At 56.6% G+C, this 23373-nt stretch overlaps 1 protein-coding gene and 1 long non-coding RNA gene across 2 annotated transcripts; both read left to right on the top strand.

Annotated features, from left to right (window-relative positions):
• The first annotated feature begins 489 nt into the window (after positions 1-489).
• Positions 490-22908, top strand: LOC143645287 (uncharacterized). The gene is made up of 7 exons (XM_077114793.1): positions 490-738; positions 950-1090; positions 18806-19047; positions 19383-19596; positions 19888-19941; positions 22214-22347; positions 22442-22908. The coding sequence occupies exons 1-6, from the start codon at positions 490-492 to the stop codon at positions 22262-22264; spliced, it is 951 nt and encodes a 316-aa protein (XP_076970908.1). The 3' UTR covers positions 22265-22347; positions 22442-22908.
• LOC143644924 (uncharacterized) lies at positions 4052-11626 on the top strand. Its single transcript, XR_013156973.1, has 3 exons — positions 4052-4192; positions 10417-10525; positions 11540-11626. It is a non-coding gene; the product is annotated as an uncharacterized LOC143644924 (long non-coding RNA).
• Positions 22909-23373: the final 465 nt, after the last annotated feature.

The raw sequence follows: 23373 nt of genomic DNA on the forward strand, positions 1-23373 counted from the left end.
AGCAGCAAGGGAGACACAGCGGGGCCCCCACCCAGGCCCGGTCCCAGTGTGTGGGATGGAAACCGCAGGGGAGAGTGTCCAGGAAGCTGGGGGGGGGGGGTGGCGGGGGGGGGCGGCCACAGGGGCTGGGGTGGCTCCCTGGGTCTGTCCATGGAGGGGGGTTGAAGCAGGCGCGAAGGCGGACAAGGGGAACTTAAAGGGGGGATATGTCAGCAGCCAACAGAGGGGCACCTTGGCAGGTGTGCGCGAGGGTGCATGGGCTCGGGATGGAGCGGCAGGGGTGCCTGGGGAGGTGTCCAGGGAAACCGAGGGCGCCAGGGTGACGGAGCGGGGCCAGCACCCTCCGGGTGGGCAGTAACCGGGGAAGACAGGGGGAAGGAAAGTGCGGCGGCGGAGGACGCGGGCGCCGGGGACTGAGGCCCCAGCCGGGGTGAGGGAGAACCTGGCCGGGCATCGGGGGCCGCGGCGGGGCGGGGAGCGGGGCCGCACATGGCCGAGCAGCTGCGGGAGGGCAGCCCCGCGCTCCGCCCGCTACGGCCCGCTCCCGGGTGCGCCCGGCGCTGGCAGGCCGGACACAGCCGCTCCGCCGCCACCTGGCACCTCCCGCAGGGTGCGGGGCCCCGCAGCCTGCCCCGCCTCGCGCGGCCCCCGCCCCGCCCCGCGGCCCCGCGGCGTCACTGCGGCTCTGATGAGCGCTCGTGGGGGCCCGTGGCGGCTCGTGACAGCTCGCCGAGGCTCGTGGGCACCGGACGGCGCGCGCTTCCTCCCCCGAGCTCCGGTGCTCGCAGCCCGCGGCCGCGTCCTCGGCGCTCAGCCAGGGGAACCTCGATTTTCCAAACTCGGGAAGATCGGCTGTCCCGCGGCGGCGGCTGAGGTCGCGCGCAGCAGTGACAGGTTTTAGCAGTGCCGGGAAAGAGAGAGCCGGGCCCAAGAAAGAGACTAACAGCAGCCGCCGACTCGAGCTCTGTTCGCGTGCTCAGCGCTCTTAAGAAACTGCAATAATCTCAGCTACCATAACAGCCACCATTTATTGAGCGCTTACTCTGTGCCAGGTACCGTGTTAAGCGCCTTGCAGGCAACAGCCTCGGAGGTAAGTACTGTTATTAGCCCTAATTTGCAGGAAGTCAGGGCACAGAGAGGTTAAGTACCTTGTCCCAAGCCACACAGCTAGCCGATGTAAGCGCCCGAATCCCAAACCCAGGCTGTCGGGTCCTGTGTAATCCGCAGGACATTCCACCAGGGTCGGGATTCTTTTCTCCATCTTTAAGAGGAGGAAACTACGGCACATGGAAATTAAGTGCCTTGCCCAAGGTCACCTAGCTGGAAATAATGGATGAGGGAGAAAGCGAACCCAAGGCTCCTCTGTCCGCAGCACCCGCAGCCTGGACCACAGGCGATGCCTTTGGCCCCGGGTCCCTGCGGGGTTTGGGCGGGTTCCGGTAGCCTCGGCTCCCCAGGTGAATTGGGTGGCTCGGGAGCCTCGTCTGGCTCCAGCCGCAGGCGCCGGGTAGGGAGGCGTCTCCGGAATCCGGTTGGGGCCCAGGCGGGGCGGTCCTCCGAAGGGCGGGGCGGGGGCGGGGTCCCGAGGTCGCCCCTGCAGCGCCGCAGGGCCCCGCAGCCGGCAGAGGGCGCCGCCGCACGCGCCTGGGTCCCGCGCTCCCCCGAGCCCGAGCAGGCCGCTCCCCCCCCCCCCAGCCCTCGGAACCGCCCCACAGCCAGACCTCGGGGCTCCCCCAGTCCTGCGGGCCAGGAACGCAGACCCCGTCCCATAAGGAGGGCCGGGTGCTGGCCAGTCCAGCTCGGCCCTGCCTCCCTTTCGGGGCTTTGGAATGGGGAGCCCTCATCTTCTTAGAATTACTTCGAACAGATAACTAATTTTCCTTTTTTTCCCTCCAAAATGTGAGGGTATGATTAAAGAGGGAAGAGATAGATAAAAGGATCTATTTTCATAATAGCTACCGCGTATTGGTGCTTGCTTCGTGGCAGGCATCCGGCCAAGCCCTGCGTGTGGACTCGTTAATCCTCACTACAGCCTGCGAGGCCTGGGGTCACTATTCCCCTCGGACAGATGGGGTCACAGGGCAGCTTAGGGGTTCCACCTGGAGCGTCTGGTTGGAAAGCCATGCCCCTGTTACTGTAGAGCAAGCTTCTCCTGTTTATGCTGCTTCTGCATCAGCTCTGCTTGGGGACACAAGCATTCCACCCCCAGATGGCACGAGCTGATGTGATTGCACAGACGAGGCAGGAGCCAAATCATGCAAAAACAAGCCAGCATCTACTCTGAGTGCTTAGCAACACGTGAATTGGGGGCTCAAATACTTTATATATATATATATATATATATATATATATATATATATATTTTTTTTTTTTTTTTTTTTTTTGCATGAGCAGGCACCAGGAATTGAACCCTGGTCTCCAGCATGGCAGGCGAGAACTCGGCCTGCTGAGCCACTGTGGCCCACCCTCAAATACTTTGTTAGGCCTCAACTTGGAACACAGACATCTAAAAAGGAAAAGGAAAAGCAAAACTAAGGATGCAATGAGAGGAGAATGGAGGCAAGGCTTTTCCCTTCGGTTTGGAAGAGCATTTAGAGAGGCCTACACGTTTTCTATGTCGGGTTCTGAGGAAATAAAGGTGGTTCTAGGAAAATCTGAAAAGTATGGGAGAGAGAAAAAAATCCCTTCTGTGGTTTTTATTTTAACCAAGCCCCATTTTTGCTATTCATGTTTTATTTTAAAATTAATGTGGCTCTCCCCACCCTTTAAATTGGCACATAAATAGCAAAAACAGAAGGAAGGCCAGCTACAAACTGAAAATGTGGTGGGTTCTCAGGAAGGAGGTACATGACTCGAAGTGGAAATGAGGATTAAATGAGGTGCCTTAAACATTTCAGAGACAGACTTTCCACAAGGAATTTAGATCATGAGCCCTTAGAACGCGAGCTTTGTTTGGGTCTGGGTTCAGTATAGTGTCTAGATTCTATGAGAGCCCGATACATGTGGAAAACAAATCACACTTTAATGTATGTCTGCATCATCTCACTGTCTGGGCCATCACTTTGCTTATGGTTTTAAAGCGTGGCTACTGGGGGGGGGGGGGTTCCTGACCTCTGGATCTCAGTCCCCTTGCTTTTCCAGAAGGTTCCTCTGAGAACTCAGTCCAAGTGAGGCAGTCTCTGCTGACATCCCTAGGCGTGGTTCAGTGGAATGGCTGCTCGGCTCTGGAATCACCAACTGGAGGTTCTTCCACACAGAGGGAAACCAAGGCAGAGAGGCCTTCAAGGGACTTGTCACTTGAGAGGTCTGACTCTCTTGCCCCATGTCTCTAACTCAGAACGGTCCCCTCTTAGCCCCAAACAGGAGAACACTGGCATCTCAGACGCCTTCTGCAAAATTCTTGGACTTCTTTGCCTTTTCCTCTCTCTGCTCCTTCCGTCATTCTTTCAGTTTTCATTCTGTTTAATTTATTCAGCAAACATGTATTGAGGGCCCACCGTGTGTAGGGGCTCGGGGTACAGCAGAGACCCTAACAGGTAATCTCCTGCCCTTCTGAGCTCACTTTCTCCCCTTCCTACCTGGCTCCTGACCTCATGGCGCCAACTTTCATGCCTCACCAAAGTCCCGGAGTCATAAATGGCTTTCTTCCCCAACTGGCACTGCTGCTTGGACGCAGCTGGCATTCTCTCGGCTCCTGGCAGCTCCCAGGACCCACACCCCCTGACCCCAGGGTTGTTTTGTTTTGTTTGCACCCATTTGGCTGGCCCTCCAGGAGTAGATTGTGCCCTGATACACCCTCCGAAACAGACCCTGAAATGCTTCAGTCCCAGCACTTGCTGACACGCCTTCCCATCTTAGTAGCCATTCCTTCACCCGAGAGTACGGCTGATGTGACTGGATATAGCTGGGGCCGCATTTATGAAGCATCTATTACAGTGAAAATCCCGTATGACATAATACTCCACTATTCAAAGAGAAATGCTGGCTTAAACAAACAGCAGTGACTATCTGGCAAGGGATGCATTGGATAATGCTTACGAGCCTTTTGGGTCTTTTTTTTTTTTTTTTTTGAATCTTGGGAATGAGTGATTCATAATAAGGGAAGGAAGAACACTAGACCTATTTTAGCTCTCAAGATTATTCAAATGGAGAGCTTTTCACCATCAACACCCTAAAAAAGAGAAGGCTTAAGGTAAGTCGCCAGTTTTTGTCTTTCTGGAAAATCCATTTATATGAAATGATTTGGACATCCAAAAGAAAACTGAAAAAAGAGGACTGAACTGTAGAATTCAGGTTATCCCTGAAAACCCTTTTAGAAAGTATATTCCAAATCAGTACTCTTAAGTCTTCTTGAGTATCCACTCCCACGGCCACCCCAAGATTGTCCCATTCCCCTCCCCTCATGAGGGAGGGCGTGGCCCAGAGACCAGGGAAGAGTGAGGACAACTTTTAAGTTGACCGGGGCCGCAGAGCCGTTTGAATCTAGGGAATTCCTTATAGGGGGCCTGTGTCTGCGGCAGTTTGTGGTTGTGCATTCCCTGGCTCTGGGGCTGAGATGTGCCCCAAAGAAGGCCCACCTGGGAAGGACGTGTGTGCCCCCACCAAGAAGCTCTGGGTGGCCAGAAGTGCCCCTCGCTCAATCTCTGCTTGTGCAGCTGCTGGGGATGAGGAGATTTGGAAACCACTTCCCACTCCTGCTGGGACCTTTCCAAGCCCTTTTGGGAACCGGCAGCCGCGCTTGTCTGGGGAAATCAGTTTTGCACTTTCACTGAGTGAGAAATTCCTCAGGGGCATTCTTGTACTCGGGAAGAGAAATCCGACCCAGCTCATTCCTTCAGGGCCCTCGCCAATAATCAAGCAGACCGAGTCCAGTTCTTCTGGTCCAGCCGGGGGCCGGGGGCGGGGGCAGGAATTCGGCGAGGTTCCCCTGTGGCCAAGGCCCTTTCACCAGCCGGGTGAAAGCCTGAGCTCTCGGGGAATCTCAAACCTAGATCAAACTAGATCTCAAACCCTTCCCATCTTCCTAGAAACCCCGGCTGCCCCGCCGGCTGCCTGCTGTCTGATGCAACAGTTTGCAACGCTGCTCTGGGAGCGGCGCCCGGCGTCGGGGCTCCGGGCGCGTGGAGGACGCGCATGCGCGGGCTGCAGCCCCGCCCCGCGGAGCCCCGAGCAGCTTTGCCGTGGATGTGGGTGGGGCGGGGCGCGCGCGGCCCGGGGGGCTTTTGGCCGCGCGCGCGCACGCCGCGCGATCTGAGCTTAATTAAACTTCTCCCGAGGCCTTGGCTGAGTGATTGACCCAGTGATCCAAAGAAACCCGAGAGGCCCGAGTCGTCCCCACCGCGCCGGGAGAGTGGAGCTGGGAGCCGGCTTTGCATTTCCAGAGCTGGGCCCTGGCTCAGCCTCCCCGGAGCCCCCGATCTCCCCGCCTTGCCCCGGGCTTCCGGGGCGCCTTGTCCAGGCCCGCCCGCCCTGACCTCACTCCGGCCCTCTCGACGGGGCAGTGGGTCGAGGGCGGGAAGGGGCAGGCCTCTGAGGTCGGTGCCCTCCCTGCCTCCCTTCCCCAGCCGCGCGCTCGAAGGTTTTGTCGGCAGGAGGGGCGCGGGCATCGCACTGTTTCCGGAAATCTCCCGCGAGCCCATGCATTACCTTCATGGTCTTTTTTCCGTACCTGCACTCCATCTATATTGTATACTTAACTGGCGTTTGGTTCACTTTTCTTTTTCTCTAAATTAACTTTAAATTGATTCCCTTTTTCTACATAGTTTTGCCGAAAGCGATAATATCAGTGAAACTACACCTTTGGTGTGCAAATCTTTTATTTTAATATACCTGAAAACAAATTCATAACCATGAAAATAAAACCATCTATATGTTAACTAACAAAATGTCTTACCTACTACTCCACTTTGAGAAAAACTCCAGAGGTAGTAAGAGTTACCATATATTGAGAAGTTACGATGTCTCGGACAGGGTTCAAATCACTTTATGTATTCTCAACCACTTAGTCCTCCTGACACCTTAGGAGATGGGTGGTTTCACTTTACAGAGAAAGAAACCGAGGCACAGAGGGGTTAAGTAACTTGCCAAAGATGACGGAGTCAGGATAAAAGTCTGCTGGCCTGAGTCTAGAGCCCACGCCGCTGCCCTGTGGTAAGACCCACGGATTTGTCCAAATCCTGCCCTTCTTTCAAGGCCAAGCTCTAACCCCGAGCCCACGTGGTCTACCCAGGGGCGTTTAGAGGCAGCCACCCAGGTTCAAGTAGCTCATTCCTTCAGGGCCCTTGCCAATAATAAGGCAGTAATAATGGCAGTAGTTCTGCCATTACTAGTGGTGTGACCGAGCCTCTTGGTTTCGTCATCCGTGGAATGTCCGTGGTAAATTTCTTCACACGCCCTCACTGGGTTAGCTCAGCCCTTATCACCCGTTTCAGAATCATCCTCAGCTTCTTCCTTCCCTTCCAAGGCTGGGTGTGTCCGGGGCCCCTCCTGTGTGCTCTCCTGGCATCTGGTCTTTTCCTGGGTTGTGGCACTTAATACCATGTATTGTAGTCACCTGTTTCCCCCCTTTAGACAGGATGCTTCTCGAGGGCAGGGCCTGTGGCTCTAGTGCCTAGCTCGGTGCTAAAACCCATTAGATCATGGTTTTAAAGGCACACAGTGGTCCTGAATCACTTGCACTGGCAGCTCCACAGTGGTGAGCACGTGGCGCAAAGGGACCCGCACTGTACAGGGCTAGTTCAGTCGGCGGCCCACGGTGGGCAGAGGTGACAGGCGGAGGCCTGCCCCTGTGCTCCAAGGCCCCTCACTCCTCCTTCCCTGTGTCCAGCAGCAGCTCTCCTGATGTCCTGTTTCTGCCGTGCTAGCCACGTGTGCGGGCCTACATTGTGCACAGTAGCTCACGTCGTTCTCACAACAATCAGGGGAGGCAGATTCTGTCCCTAACTCTGTTTCAACAGGTGAAGAAATGGAGGCTCCAAGGAGTTAAGATTTAAAACCAAGTCTGACTGACCCCGGCGCTGAGTTTTTAACTGATGGGCAGAACTCTTCCCTGCCGGTTTTTCCAAATCTCAGCCCCCACAACCTCTTTATCTCTGCCTCCTCTGGAATCCACAAGATGCTTCCAGTGTCCCCCTCCTCCCTCGGCTGCCTCCCTGCTCTCCACTCTGCCAGAGAGCAGAGATGGCCTCAGTTCTGGTGTTTCATTCTCTTCTCCGAACCAGAGTAACCCACACATCCCTGACTCCCTCAACAATCCCAATTTTGAACACCCTATCTCCTCTCTCCATTCGCCATGGAAATGCTTAGAAATTGCACATGTCAGCATCGAAACTACATTTCCCAGGCTGCCCTTCCCACCTGGAAGCAGCACAAAAATCTTATGTCAGACCATGTGGTTCCTATTGTACGGTTGGAAAATGTGCTCACCAGTTTGGATAAAGACTGGCAAGCCTCCGACTAATGCTTGCGGGCCCAGGCAAACGTGAATTTCCCAGGCCTCAGTGATTGGGGATGGAGTTATTTCATTACTGCAAATAAAGCCCTCAATTAGAGACACAAATGAAGACTTGGCATAAAACTTCTGAAAGATCCTTGACCCCTGTCCAGTAAATATATTTTCTTTCTGCAACAGCCCTGTCGCCACCGCGCCTTCCCTCTGTTCACTTCCTTTTCCTTCCCCCTTTTCTAGATTCTCCTCTCAATTGTACCATTGTGCCATTCCCTTGTCACCTCCCCCCAGGCCCACACCCACTCTTTAACCATTTAGTATAAAACCCAGCCCACCAGACTGAGGTTTTCTTCGACCCAAATGTTATTTTCAGAAGGAGCCACTGAGGTTTTTGGGGTGTAATTGCAGCGTTGGGCCTTTGTAAGCCAAGCTGAAAATAATCAGCAAGGCAGAGGGTGGGAAGACAGTGTGGTGGCTGCTTCTACCAAAGAGTGAGAGAAAGCCAGCGGAGTGAGTCAGAGAGGGGCCAGCGCCGGGCCGGGCCCGCTGGGCTTACGGTGGGATCAGTTAAGGGGAAACCGCCCAAGGTGCCGGGGCCTCTGGCTGAGGCCCAACCCAGGGTGGCTCTTGGCTGCGCATTACAAGGCCATATTTCTTGTGACAGCCGCTGAGTTCTCCCTGCTCCTACTCAACTGGGCCATGGCAGCCAGTTGGCCAAGTCAGAACTTAGACATGCCAACTGACTGGCCCATTTCTAGAGCAGGATTTCTCAACCGCGGCACTATGGACATTTTGGTCTGGAGAACTCTTCGTGGTGGGGGGCTGTGCTGTGCATTGTGGGTGTTTAGCAGCATCCCTGGCCTCTAGGCTGGCCGTGCCCGCGGCAGCCTCCCCTCTCAGTCACGCAACCATAAATCCCCAGTCATGCCGTGCACCCCTTAGGAGGCAACGTCACCATGGCACGGGAATGGCTAGTCTAAAGCGATACGGTGTCCATGCAGCCCCATTGTCGTGCATTGCATCTGAGTGGGTCCCGATCAAAACTCCTACTTCCAGTGGCAGTTTTCAGATGCCTCACGCCCAGCCCCGTGCCTGCTGTGTGCAAGGCACCCTACGCAGTGCTGAGGACAAGGCCATGAGCAAGGCAAAGGCGGTTCCTGCCCTCCTGAAAGCCTGGGCTCAGTGGAGAAAGTCAGACGTCACACAGTCACAGGTGTGGGAGGAGGAGGGTGCTCCAGAGTATATAAGAGAGTTCATCACCGCATCACCTAAATTAGGGGGTCAAGAAAGTCTCTTGGAAGAATTCTCCAGTAGGAGACTTGAGGGTGAGGAAGTGTTCAATGGAGTAGGGACAGAATGTTCAGAAGCCTTGAGTTAAGAGAATGATGAGAGAACCTCTTTCGTTGCTCAGATGTGGCCTCTCTCTACACCAACTGGGCAGATGAACTCACCCCCTCCCTCCTGCATGGGACATGACTCCCAGGGGTGTAAACTTCCCTGGCAATGTGGGACCTGACTCCTGGGAATGAGCTGGGACCCTGCATCATGGGATTGAGAAAGCCTTCTTGACCAAAAAGAGGAAGAGAGAAACGGGACAAAATAAAGTGTTGGTGGCTGAGAGATTTCAGAGCCGAGAGGTTATCCTGGAGGTTATTCTTATGCATTAAATAGATATGCCTTTTTAGTTTATGGTGTGTTTGGAGTGACTAGAAGGAAGTACCTGAAACCGTTGAGCTGTGTTCCAGTAGCCTTGATTCTTGAAGATGATTGGATAACAATTTAGCTTTTGCAATGTGACCGTATGATTGTGAAAAGCTTGTGTCTGATGCTCCTTTTATCCAAGATGTGGACAGATGAGTAAAAAAATAAGGATAAAAATAAATAAATAATGGGGGGATAAAGGGTAAAAACTGAGTAGATTGAAAGATTAGTGGTCAATAAGAGGGAGGGATAATGGTATGGGATATACAAGTTCTTTTTCTTTTTATTTCTTTTTCTGGAGTGATACAAATGTTCTAAAAATGACCATGATGATGAGTATACAACTACATGATGATATTGTGAGCCACTGCTTATACAATATGTTCAGACTGTGTATATGTGGAGAGTTTTCAATAAAAGTATTTTAAAAATAAAATAAGATAAACAGAGAGTGGCGCACATTCAGGGAGTCAAAAGACGATTGTCAGGGACCAGGCTCAGGTCAGGGGAAGCTGTTTTCTCCTCACCCCCAAAATTTGCCTTTCCTGCATATCTTCTCTGGGTTTTCAGCGTAAGCATGTAAATATAGGATCATATTTAACCACACTTTAGCTAACCCCCGGCCCCGTCCTCACTTGACCCGCCTCAGTTACCCAGTTACCAGGTTCTGCCAATCCTACCACCAAAACGTCTCTGCAAACCATCTCCTGGTCTCGGGTCCCACCACTGCCGCGCTGATGCAGGCCCGCGTCACCACTCAGCTGAATCTGTGAAATGCCTTCCCAACTAGTCGTCCTCTGGTCTCTGTCGCAGAGAAGGGCATAGCCATGACCATGGCTCTCCCAGGCTCGGAGCCGTGTGCCGGGGCTGGTCAGGGGGGCGGCTTCTCCCCCTGGCACCCAAATGCCTTTGGTGACCAGCACCTCCCAGGCTCCCCCTCTCCCACCCCACCAAGCCACCAGCGCGCCCCGTGGGCTTCACAACCCCTCACCTTGGCTGTTCCCTTCCTGTGAAATGCCATTCCCCAGAACCATCTGGAAAATTCCCATACCCTTTGGACCCAGCCAAAGTGAACACTGCCCCTTCTAAGAAGCCTTCTCTGAATCCTTCCTTCTTCCCTCATTGAGATGTATATATTGCTGCTAGTTTAACATGTGTCACGTTGACCCATAGTTACTGTTTACATGTGCCCCTTTCACCAGAGTCTGAAGACCTCAAGGGCGGGTCATGCAGTGTTGACTGCCTGGCACCCTCCCTCCCTCTTCCAGCTGCCTAAGAGAACCCAGGCAATGCAAAGCAGAGTTTATCATTTAGAGGACAAACGACACACAGACTCAGCTACAGAGGCGTGAGCAAGTCCGCGCGCCTTGGCTTCAGGTATGATGTAAACCCACCGCCGTTCCCGAGAACTGGGTCAGGAAGCTGGGCCTGTGCTAATCGGTGTGTGCAGGGGCGACTCTGGGGTGCTAATATCCATTCTCCCCTCCTTGATTATAGAACGCCTTGGTTTGGGCTGCCTCACACAGGAGCGCATTTCCAGGCTTCTTTTGCAGCTTGAGGAGGCCATGGGCTTGGCACTCTGGTGTCCTCACGATGCCACCCTAGGTGGGACCTGTGCATAGAGGAGGGCGGAGCTGAGGGTCTCGGGGAAATGGAGTCAGCATCCTGGACTACACAACCTTGAAGCCCGCCCCGCCTCTGGGCTCCCAGTTATGTGCGCCAATAGATGTCCTTTTGGGTAAGCCCCTGTTCTAGTTTGCTAGCTGCCAGAATGCAATATGCCAGAAACGGAATGGCTTTTAACAAGGGGAATTTAATAAGTTGCTAGTTTACAGTTCTAAGGCCAAGAAAATGTCCTATTAAAGCAAGTTTATAGAAATGTCCAATTAAAGGCATCCGGGGAAAGATACCTTGATTCAAGAAGGCTGACGACGTTCAACGTTTCTCTCTCAGCTGGAAGGGCACATGGCAAACATGGCGGCTCTGCTGGTTTTCTCGTGGCTCTACCAAAAGGGACTCTCTCCAAAATGTTTCCTCTTTTAAAGTTTCCAGCAAGCAACTCCACCTTCCGTGGGTGGAGACACACCTCCATGGAAATCATCTAATCAAAAGTTACCACCCACAATTGGGTGGGTCCCATCTCCATGGAAACAATCAAAATGCTCCCACCCAGCAATATTGAATGAGGATCAAAGTGCATGGCTTTTCTGGGGTCCACCACAGATTCAGACTGGCACAGCCAGCTTGAGTTGGCTCCCTGTCACATCCTACCCCCAGTGTTCCCTCCCCTTCATAGCCCCTCCGTGGCAAGCCCAGAACTCAGTGTACAGAATGAGCCAATAAATTGTGGAACAAATGTCCAATTGCTGCTTTTCTTCTTGTATCTCACAGATAAGCTACACGAATCTCTCTCTCTTTGTCCCAGCCTGAACACCGGGAGTGGTCACGCGGACTCATCTCTAAAACATTCACCCCTGGCTGCTTACACAGGACGCTGAGGACGCGGCTATAGAGTAAGGCGGCTGACCTGCTGGAAGGTGGCCGCGGCCACGCCCGAGGCCCCGCTGCCTCTGATGCCCTGGCCCTGCCGGGAGGGATCTGCCCGTAGGTCCGCGGGCGCCTGCGGCGTGAGCTCTGCGCAGTTCCCCGAGAGCCCCGGGCCCCGTTTGAAGGCCCTGCGCTCCTACGGCGGGCCCCTGCAGCGCTGAAGTTTCAGGCTTCAGATTGGAATATTTTTGAGGGCCAAGACCCAAGCTCCGGTAATGCTGTGCTCAGCACGAGACGTTGTTCGGGTGCCCATGAGAACCCCTGCCCAGAGAGCGGAAGGGGAAGCCCTGCGGATGCCCCCGACCAGCTAAGCATGGCCTTCCAGATGAGACCCGCCTCGCAGGGGCGCTGCACACACCTTCAGCCAGCCTGGCATCGTGGACATCCAGGTTCCTCGTCCCCATGCTTGGTCATCCAGATTGCCATCAGGGTTACCAAAAATGGACGGTGAGCCATTCCAGGCAAACATCCCCTTCCCCCAGCCCTGAGCGCCTCGTGGGCGTCTAGATGCCCTTTGACCCCCTGCTCACCTGGACAGCCCGGGGAAGTGCCTGGGGAGCAGCTGCCTCGGTGCTGAGCCAGGGGAAGTGTGCAGTGGATGGACGGCTTGGCCAGGACCCCAAGGTGCTTCCTCTTGAGTCTGCAGTGGCTCCACGCCATCCATCCCACACTGGCCACCCCTCACCGTCCACCCCACGCCGCCCCCCCTCGCCGTCCACCCCACGCCGACCCCCCCACGCCGACCTCCCCACGCCGTCCACCCCACGCCGTCCACCCCTCGCCGCCCCCCCTAGCCGTCCACCCCACGCCGACCCCCCCACGCCGACCTCCCCACGCCGCCCACCCCACGCCGACCCTCCCACGCCGTCCACCCCTCGCCGCCCCCCCCTCGCCGTCCACCCCACGCCGACCCCCCCTCGCCGTCCCCCCCACGCCGGCCACCCCCCGCTGTCCGCCCTCGCCGTCCCCCCCTCGCCGCCCCCCCTCGCCGTCCCCCCCACGCCGCCCCCCCTCGCCGCCCCCCCCCGCCGTCCACCCCTCGCCGCCCCCCCCACGCCGACCCCCCCCTCGCCGTCCACCCCACGCCGACCCCCCCACGCCGACCTCCCCACGCCGTCCACCCCACGCCGACCCTCCCACGCCGTCCACCCCTCGCCGCCCCCCCCTCGCCGACCTCCCCACGCCGTCCACCCCACGCCGACCCTCCCACGCCGTCCACCCCACGCCGACCCCCCCACGCCGACCTCCCCACGCCGTCCACCCCACGCCGACCCTCCCACGCCGTCCACCCCTCGCCGCCCCCCCCCTCGCCGTCCACCCCACGCCGACCCCCCCTCGCCGTCCCCCCCACGCCGGCCACCCCCCGCTGTCCGCCCTCGCCGTCCCCCCCTCGCCGCCCCCCCTCGCCGTCCCCCCCACGCCGCCCCCCCTCGCCGCCCCCCCTCGCCGTCCACCCCTCGCCGCCCCCCCCACGCCGACCCCCCCTCGCCGTCCACCCCACGCCGACCCCCCCACGCCGACCTCCCCACGCCGACCCCCCCACGCCGACCCCCCCTCGCCGTCCACCCCACGCCGACCCCCCCACGCCGACCTCCCCACGCCGTCCACCCCACGCCGTCCACCCCTCGCCGCCCCCCTCGCCGTCCACCCCACGCCGACCCCCCCACGCCGACCTCCCCACGCCGTCCACCCCTCGCCGCCCCCCCTCGCCGTCCACCCCACGCCGACCCCCCCTCGCCGTCCCCCCCACGCCGGCCACCCCCCGCTGTCCGCCCTCGCCGTCCCCCCCACGCCGCCCCCCCTCGCCGCCCCCCCTCGCCGTCCACCCCTCGCCGCCCCCCCCACGCCGACCCCCCCCTCGCCGTCCCCCCCACGCCGGCCACCCCACGCCGTCCACCCTCGCCGTCCCCCCCTTGCCGCCCCCCCTCGCCGTCCCCCCCACGCCGCCCCCCCTCGCCGCCCCCCCTCGCTGTCCCCCCCACGCCGCCCCCCCCACGCCGCCCCCCCTCGCCGTCCACCCCTCGCCGCCCCCCCTCGCCGTCCCCCCCACGCCGCCCCCCCTCACCGTCCCCCCCACGCCGCCCCCCCTCGCCGCCCCCCCTCGCCGTCCCCCCGTCGCCGTCCCCCCCACGCCGTTCACCCCTCGCCGTCCCCCCCACGCCGTCCCCCCCTCGCCGCCCACCCCCCGCCGTCCACCCCTCGCCGTCCACCCCTCGCCATCCACCCCACGCTGTCCTACGGGCCTGTATGCTGAACACTCTACCCACAGTGGCTTATTCAATCCTTGCTGTAGTTTCCCATTTTGTAGGTAAGGAAAGCGAGGCTTAGAGGGGGGGAAACAACCTAGAGCTGGTAAGTGGGGGAGCTGGGTTCGCCCTCAGGCTGAGAGCCGCCCCACCCTGGGACCTTCGGCAGAGAGCTTGGTGGGAGAGCTTTGCAGTGTGGTGGCATCTTCTCTGGCCCTGTAGCTTGGGCAGCCTTGGGGAAGGGCCTGGTGAGGCCTTAGCCCCATGAGGTCAGTGCTGACCGAGAGGAAATGAGGACAAGGGGGAAGGTCAAGGTGACGAAGGACTGCGAGGCTGTCCAGGACGCGTGTGCACAGAGCGGGGCCGGTTTGTTGGTAGGGGCGGGTCAAGAAGAGGCTCAGCCCCAGCAGAGGGCAGAGACCCTCTTTGTAAGGGGGAGCCTGGAGGATGTCAGGGTTCCACCCGCCCCCACCCCCAGCAGGACCCCGCAGCAGGTGGCAGTGGTCGCGGGCGCAGGAAGCAGGCTTGGAGAAGGCCCTGCCCTGGCCATTTGTTGTGTCAGTTTTCTGTCCCTTTTCTGCTCTGCTCAGTATCTCAGGGGGCAAACGACGTACCCTCGACTCCTGGGTTAGTTTGCAAGCTGCCGGAATGTGATCTGCCAGAACAGTTTCTACAAAGGGGGATTTAATAAGTTACAAGTTTACAGTTCTAAGCCTATAAAAAGGTGTAGAGTAAGGCATCCAGGGAAAGATACCTTAACTCGAGGAAGGCCCATGGGTCAGGAACCCCTCTGTCAGCTGGTGGTCACGTGGCTGCATCTGCTGGTCCCTGGCTCCTGGGCTCTGTTGCTTTCAGTCTCTGTTCCTGTGGGGTTCCTCACTTTGCTTCTCCAGGGCTGGCTTTCATCTCTTGGCTTCCCTTGGCTCCCTCCAGGCTCTGGCTTGCTTAGCATCTCATGGCAATGTCTGTTGGGCTCCAGGCATCTCCAAGCATCCGTGTCTCTTTCTCCAAATGTTGGCATCTGTGTCAGCTCTGCTCTGAGCTCTCTCCAAAATATTTCCTCTTTTAAAGGACTCTGGTAAACTCATCAACACCCACCTGGAATGGGTGGAGCCACATCTGCATCTAATCAAAAGGTCACACACACAACTGGATGTGTCACATCTCCATGGAGATAACCTAATCAAAAGTTTCCAACCTATAGTATTGAATCAGGATTAAAAGAAACGGCTGCCCCCACAAGATTGGATCAGGATTAAACGTGGCTTTTCTGGGGTATGTTGTCCTTTGAAACCGGCACAGCTGCCTTGCCAAGCAGCTTCCGGGGGAAGGCCAAGGGAAGGCACTGGGGGACATGGGGAGCAGGAGGAGGAAAGAAGCCTGGCATTTGGCCCACCCCAGCTTTGGGGGGCATCTCCAGCCACGGCAGCACCCCCTTCATGGTCCAGCACCAGCAGTTCCTGGGCTCCTGGGCCCCCCCTTGTTTCCCAATCTCGCAGCTGGCGATGGCTCCCTGCAGCCGCTGACCCCAGCACCGCCAGCTGTGTCCCCCGGCCCGGGCCCTCTCCTCCCGACGGGGCCTGGTCCAGGCTGGGAGGAAATAAGCAGGACCCTCCCCGCCTCCCCCAGCTGAGGGTCGGGCCAGGGGCTCCCGGGCGGGGTGGCAGGACGGACACTGCCGAGTGTGAGGTGGCCGAAGCCTGCAGCAAGACCCGCTGCCACCAGCAGGAGCCGATGGCCCCAGACCCGGAGAGCTGCCCCTGGCGCGTCCGTCCACAGACCATCCCCACGCCACCAGGAGTCACGCCGTCACTCGTGTTCCCTGGGCCTCAGAAGAATTCCAGCCGGGCCACTTCCGCTCGTGTGACCAGAACAAGTCCCTCACCTCTGTGTCCATCAGTGTCCTCTTCTATGGTGCGGGGAAGTAACAGGGCCTCCTCGGGTGGTCGTGGCGGGGAAATGACAGGCACAGGCAGTGGTCAGGAAACAAGAGTTGTGGTTGTTGTTATTGTCAATGACAATATAGCCGGGGCGGTACCAGAGGCATCAGTGGCCTGTCTGTAGGGCCCTGCAGAGTGCAGAGGCAGAGGGCATAAGGGGGCGTCAGGCCCGGGGTCTGTGAATCGCAGGGCCGTCTGCCCACCTCCCTACCCCCAATGACTGGCACCCACTTCCCTGGCATCTCAGACTCAGCTTTGTGCCTTCCTCCCGGCAGCCCTCAGGCATCACTTGCTCCACTTTTCACTCAGCTGACCTGGTTCCCAAGGCAGGGGAACATTCAGTGCCTGAGAAGGGGGTGGAGGTTTTGATCTCCCCCTGCCACTTCAGAGTAAAGGCTGGATCCTGAGACAGGGCAGGGGGGGGAAGGTGGGGGAGGGGGAGAGGGGAAGGGAGGGGAGGAGGGGCTACCCCACACAGGATCAGCTCCATCACTGCCATATGCCAGGCTCTGTGCACCATTGTGTTTACTCCTCCAACCAGCATAAGAAGTACCTGTTAGCAGCAGCAGCAGCAGCAGCAGCAATAACATTCCCACTTTATAAACACATTGAGCCCCAGAGAGGTTAAGGAATTCACCTGAGGTCACACAGCCAGGATTTCAACCACCCCTGCTGACATCCAGCCTAATGCCCGAGGACGTGGTGCGTGGCTCTCTGCCTGTGGCTCTGGCATTGAGAGGGTGACGGTCTTGGCATCTGAGCAGGCGGGCAGCCGGAGAAAAATTGGTCGCTCTCACATCCAGTCCGCTGTCCAGCCTGGGCTTCCAGGCCTGTCTGCCTTTGGGACGGGCACCTGATGTTGGAACCAAGAGACAGACCTGAAAAGTGTGGCTCACGTGGAGGTGGCCCCTGCCTGGTGCTCATGTGCGTGCACACACACGCATCCCACGCACACACAGGCACGTGGGACACGCCCAGCCTGACCCTGTGGGCCCAGGCAGGGAGGGTGAATGCTGTGGCCTTGGCAGGTCAAGTGGGCAGGCCAGAGGAAGATGACCTTCCTCTCTCCCTCCGGGTTCCCAGGAGATGCCCTGTGCTTTCCCGGGCGCTGGCTGTGGCCCCGGCGTCGGTGCTCCCCACACTCAGGAAGAGGGAACACTAAGGAACTCTTGTCCAAAAGCGGTTCAGGCTCCACCAGCCTCTTGGGCCTCTGTACCGGGCGGTGCCAGCCCCGTGGATGCCCACCGAGGACAGGTCGCCTCAGAAAGTCTCAGCCCCAGGGCTGCCACATCCTGAGATGGAGCCCAAATGGCCCCAAGTCTCGCCTTGGGCTCTGAGTAGTGCCGAAAGGCTCCTCAGCCAGTCCGCCCAGCACAGCTCCTAGCCCCACGGGCACAGGGGAGCCTTGGGACCCGTCTGAATCTCAGCACTGACTGGTAGGGGCTGTGAGGCCGGGAGCGAGTGTCTTTGCCCCTCTGAGCCTCGATTTCCTCATCTGTAGAATGGCATAGCACCCTCCCATCAGTAGGTGCCTAGTCACTGCTCCCCACCTCTTCCTTTCTCTGTCCTCCTTCTGGAACCCCACAAGTGCCTCTGACTCGTTACCACCTGGCCGCTAGGCCCTCATCTTCCAAAACCCTCCCAGGCTGAGGGCTGGCCGATCCCCACAGGAGACAGTGGTTTCTCGGTCCCCTGGCGGGGCCGCCAAGGGCTGCTCCCCCGGGAGCAACGGCTGCAGGGCCGGACGCAGGACCCACCCTCCGTAAACACCAGTTGGGCACCGGTTGACCTCAGGAGGGAAGTGTTCCACTGGGACCCTCTGATCCCAGCCCTGCCTGCTGCTCTGGGTTCCGGAGGAAGCGCCAGGCAAGTCTGGCAGCCTTGCACCCGGGCTGCCTCTGTCCTGGAAACAGTCCCTTGGAGCCAGACCTTTGCCTGGAGGTGGAGGCAGAGCTAAAACCCCTGAGTGCATCTCACCGACCACAAGCGCTCCGCCCTGGCTATCCCTGGCAGGGCAGGGTCTCCTTAATCCAGATGTTTTAAACTGATGGTGATAGAAATAGGTAAAGCGGATGTAACTGTTAGTGTTTCTTTCTTAAAAGTAAAGACTGAAATTCAGTGTAACAAAGCACCAATAGCTTTCTTTCTGGGTGGCGGGGTTGTGAGTGTGTGTCCGAGTATTCTCTGTGAAATACTCTTCTATGTTGTTAAAATTTCTCTAAATGAAAACATTTCTAAATAATATAATCAACATAGGTTTATGGGGAAATTTTTTATAAAATTCCAGTGAGTATAAAGAAGATGTCTCCAGAATCTCTCCTGTCAACATGAGGGCCTATTTCTTTCTTTTTCTGGCAAATACTTCTTTTTACAAAAAAAAAAGGAATGATGTTGTTTAGCAACCTGATTTTCCCTTTAACAGTATATCAGGACCAGTTTCCCATGCCCTGAAATGTTAATATTTACTTCAGTACACTTCTTTTCAGTCTTCTTTCCATGCAATTATGAATAAGGTATATTTTTAAACAAAAATTAGCCATACTATTTCTACCTTTTATTATATTATACACTTTTGCTGTAGAAAAGTTAGAAAATGCAGATAAGCAAAAAAAAAAAAAAAAAAAAAGAGTGGGGAGGGGTGGAGAAGAATACATTACACAATCCTTGTAGCTACACATTCTGAAATAACCTCTGCTAACACTTCAGTTTTTAATCTTTTGGTCTGCTTTCTGTGTGCATATGTAAATATATATAAACATATTTCTATATAAAAATGGAATCATGCAGTTCATTCTATTTTTTAACTCACTTTTTTTTTTTTTGCTAACGCAACAATATATCTTATATTGATTATGACTGTTACAGCTACAAACGACAGAAACCCCAAAGTCACAATGGCTTAAAGATGTTAAATCTCTCTCCAGCAAATTCGGCCCAGAGGCAGGTACCCCGGCTGTTCTGGTCGCTCTGTGCTCTGCCCTCCTCAGCACAGAGACGCAGAGTTTCCACCTTTTGCCAAGGTGGCCGATTTGTCCACGTGCCCGGGAGCAGAAAGTAAGAAGCAGCAAAGAAGGGAGCACGTGTCCTGGAATCCACATGCACCGCTGCTGTCTGTACCCACCAGCCAGGGCGTGGTCCCATGGCCGCTGGAAAGTGAGATACTTATGTAAGTAGGGGTTCTCTTACTATGGCCAAAGGGGAGGACAGCTACTGGGGGACAGCTAAAGTCTCTGCTGAATATTGCAAACATCCTTCCACTGTATAGTTTTGTATCCTCCTGCTTTCTCTCATTTTTTTTGGTGGACATTTTCCCACATCGTTATATATTCTTCAAAATTCTTAATTTTGAATGGCTGCTTAACATTCCAGAAGATGCCTGCAGCATTCCTTATAGGTTCAGTGCCTCATCCCTTGGTATTAATGCTTCAGTTTTCTCTATAAGCCTCTTCTGTGTTGATAATTTGCAGAAGGAATTGATCTCAGGCTTTCCTGTCTCCCCAGTGTGAACCCACCTAGGATATTTTGTTGGACACCAGGACAACCTCTGCTGAGTTGGCTCCTGCTAACGAATGAGGGTCCTTGGCGGCCGCTGCCCCTGCCCCGCCATGCAGAGGAGGTGGAGGGACGGATGGGGCCAGGAAGGCAGCTCTGCCCGATGGGGGCAGATTGCACGGTTGGGGCACTAGATCCGAGGCGCCCCTGCCTCGGGGGGCAGGTAACTCAGCGTGGAAGCAGGAGGAGAGCGGGCACTCTCGGGGGGGTGCAGGAGAAGACCCGGCCAGGGTGAGGGGTCCTGGTGGGGCCGAGCCCGTCTCCACTCAGGTGCACAGGATGCTTCAGAGGCCTCTGCTCAGCCATGTCCTGGGTGCAGCCCCTGCCCTGCAGGAGCTGGGTCACTTCTAAATTCTCAAAGGTTTGGGTTCAACCTGGAGTGTTGCCTTAACATGCAGAATCCTGGGGTCACACCTATCATCTGCTTTTTTTTTTTTTTTTTTTAATCTCACAGGTGATCCTGATGAGTCAGGGGCCACTTTTGGGGGAAAATATCAGGAGACTGGAGGTAGTCGTACTTGGATAAACTTGGTGCTTCCATCTCCTCAGCCTATAGCTTGAACTTAATTGAGCCTTAAACCATAACGAAACCACACGGACACCGGTCAGAGAGCCCTGAACCCAAATCTCAGCTCCCGTGAGTCACTTCAGGCTAATGACGCAACCCCTTCAAGCCTCAGTTTGCCCACCTGTAAAATGGGCATGGCCATAGTGTTTCCGACATGAAATTAAATGTTAAGTGCTCAGCAGAGTGTCTGGTACTCAATAAATGCTAGATATTATCATCGTTAAGGTAATTAAAATTGATTTATTAATTAAAATTGCCTCTAGGTAAGTAATCACAGCAGGGAGTGGAGACAAGGCCTGAAAGCATCTCACACCTGCCTGACCCACCCATGGTGGCAGGCGCTGATAAATGGTGGCTGCCACTATTGCCATCCTCACATGCATTTTAATTGCCGGCCTCCTTATCTCCTAGCCACACATACCGCATCACTTTATCCTCCCAAGGGAATTTGTGGATTCCAGCATGAGAGAGATTTTCCCCGCTCCTTCCAGGAGGGTGTGCACACGGCAGGCAGGTGAACTGGGGAGGACACGAGTCCCGCCCCCTGTTCCCAGCCCCCGCTTTGGGGGAGCACAGGTCCAGGCCTGAGCCATTCACCCAGTCCTGAGGCTGAGGGGGCCGGGGAGCTCCGGCTGCTGGGAGGTGAGAAGGAAGAAGCCGCGTAGCTGTTGATAATGACATTTTCAAGTGTTCGCGGATGGCATGGTTGCCATGGTGATGCTGATTCTCTGCGCAAGCTGCGGCCTCTCTCGAGCTGTGAATCAGGTTCAGCTTTATTTATTAAAAAAAGGAAACTAACAGCCCGGCCTGCCGAGGACAAAGCGGAGCTTGGGGTGGAGGCCGCAGCGTGCCCTGCCGGGCGGGAATCCACAGCACCAAGGGCGACCTGTCGGGCACCTGCCGCCGCGGGCCCAGCTGCCCACGAGGCCCGGGGCGGCGTGGAGGCGGGTGGGCAGGCCGGCACCTCCCCCGCGGCCCAGGACACGCCGCACAGGCAGAGTTGCGCCGCGACAGTTTCCACCTTCTCAGCTCAGGCCCAAGGGCTGGACTCCTTTGGGGAGCTCTGCCCTCCCTGGTGGGGCGTCCCCACGCCAGCCGAGGCCTGTCCTTGTGGTGACCAGAGCTTGGTGGACCCACCACCCGCGCGCACCCATAGCGCTGCCTTGCCCCACCTGTGGCCTGCACGCTCGGCCTTCTGAGAGGGGCCGGCTCCTATCAGGACAGGGGAGGGCTCCGAAAGGCGCTCCGGGGCCTGCATTCAGTTTTCCCAGAACTCCTACCGGGAAAGGGAAAGGGTGGAAGCAACGCGGACTCCAGCTCCCGCCCGGGCCTCTGACGGAGGCCTAGTCCACGCCATCACCCCAAGGCGGCCAGCGGGACCGTTTCTGAGACAAACCAGCACCCTCTTCCCTGCCTCGGACACCTCCCCACAGTCCTGGGCCTGGAGCTGGAAGGACCTGCAAACCCGCTGTCCTGTCTGGGCTCCAGGCCAAAGCCCCTGATGTCCTCTTCTTCCTCACTCCGCCGCCCCGGTGTGCCCACCTCCGACCCAGCTCTGGGTTCCCAGCCCTTGTCTCGCCCACAGCCGCTGCCTTCCCTCCTTGGCAGAAGACTGGGTTAGTTAAGGCAGCGGATGCAGAAGCCAGGGCGATGGATTCAAACCTGGGTCCAACACTGGCAGGCTGTGGGACCGGGCCGCCCTCCCCCATTTCTGCTCGAGGGCGACGATGATAACAGCACCCACAGCACAGCGTAGTTATGAGAATTAAATGCAACAACATTTGCAAATGTTTGGCATGGGGCCTGGCTGGCTCTGAGTCAGCGCTCAGTGACTGGCAGCCACTGGTCATTTTTGTTCGGGTCCTCACCACGTCCTGTCAGCACCCGCCTCCCAGCTCCACTCACAGATTACGGTCTTCTCCACGCCACATCAGCCTGTGCAAATGCATTCCTGATTGCATTATTTTCCTCCCCAAAACCCACCAGTGGCTCCCATTTTTGCCTTCAGGATAATTTTTAGAATTCCATAGAGGTTCCACAGAAACCCAGCCCTCGGCCCCCCTCTCCAGCCCTTGTGTCTCACTGTGCCCCACCCTGCTGTACTCAACACATGAAGCAGAGTCCCCAAGGAGTCAGGTTCTGCTCATGCTCCATGATTTTTGCCATGCTGTTCCCTTTATCCACAATGTCCTTTCCCTTTTTGTCTGCCTAGCAAACTCCTACTCATCCTCCAAGACCCACATCAAGAAGCCCCTATCTATGAAGGCTTCCTACTCTTCCGGCAAGTGCAGAGCAGACCATTCCTTCCGCTGAGCTACTTCAGTGTCTTCCGTGGTGGCACTTACGGTAATGCTACCCTGCAATTACAGCTACCCATGCCTGTGAGCCCTTTCAGCTTCTTGAGGGCAATACTGATTCTAATTCTTTTCTGAACCTCCAGAACCTACCATCACATTCACAAGAAATGAGTGTGGAAGGAAACAATCCAAGTGCCTGTCAACAACGAGTGGATGAATAAAATGTGGTATACACACACGAGAGGACATTACACAGCGGTAAGACAAAAGGAGGTCTGAAGCACGTGACACAAGGATGAATCTAGAGGCCGACGCTGAGTGAAACAGGTCCGGCACAGAAGGACACACGCAGTATCATCTCACTGTGATGACTCTGAAGAAAGAGAACAAACTCCGAATCATACATCCCGGGAAGAAAATCTGGGCTCGTGTAGAGTGATGCGGCTGGAGCCCGCCAACGACTTCACAGGCAACCAGTCCACGTTCCACAGTTTCAGCATGGGCCATTCATAATACAGATTCCACAAAACAGGGAAAAAAACATTTCTGAGTCTCTGCTCTATTTTTATTTGAGTCTCTATTGTGCTAAGAACTGGAAAAACAACAATAAATAGACAAGAATGTCTTCCTTAAAAAAGAAAAGAAAAGAAATGACTGTGCATGAATGAATGTAGAAAAAGCCCCGTTGTAGGAGAAACCGGGGCCCAGATAGAGCAACAGGCCAGAGTGGACCCCACAAACCCCACAACCCCCAAGGGGGGATGCAGAAGCCTCGGAGGGCCTGGAATCCAGGCCCTATTCAGCCGCCCATCACTCTCCGAGCACCGACTATACCCCGGACGCCATGGCCGCGCCCTGGCCGCAGGGGACAGCAGCTGTCCTAGGAGCCCTCGGGCAGGGGCCACAGAGCGGCAGGTACACAGGTAGTCCCCCGCCCATCACGAATTGCTGGGACAGATGGTGCAGAAGGAGCCCAGGAATCGGGGGACCCTCCCAGGGAGAGTAGCCACAGTCCCTGTGTGTCCACTCCCTCTCTAAAGTGGAGAGGTCGGGGCCCCCCAGACCACACAGGCCC

Source organism: Tamandua tetradactyla, chromosome 8 (assembly GCF_023851605.1).
Source record: "Tamandua tetradactyla isolate mTamTet1 chromosome 8, mTamTet1.pri, whole genome shotgun sequence".
Taxonomy (NCBI): domain Eukaryota; kingdom Metazoa; phylum Chordata; class Mammalia; order Pilosa; family Myrmecophagidae; genus Tamandua; species Tamandua tetradactyla.

Bases quoted from the DNA above. Each gene is read 5' to 3' on its own strand.
- LOC143645287 (XM_077114793.1), top strand. From the start codon at position 490: ATGGCCGAGCAGCTGCGGGAGGGCAGCCCCGCGCTCCGCCCGCTACGG. The intron at 739-949 runs GTGGGCACCGGA...GACTAACAGCAG, and splicing joins GTGACAGCTCGCCGAGGCTC to CCGCCGACTCGAGCTCTGTT. The intron at 19,942-22,213 runs GTAGTCGTACTT...TTGTCTGCCTAG, and splicing joins AAAATATCAGGAGACTGGAG to CAAACTCCTACTCATCCTCC.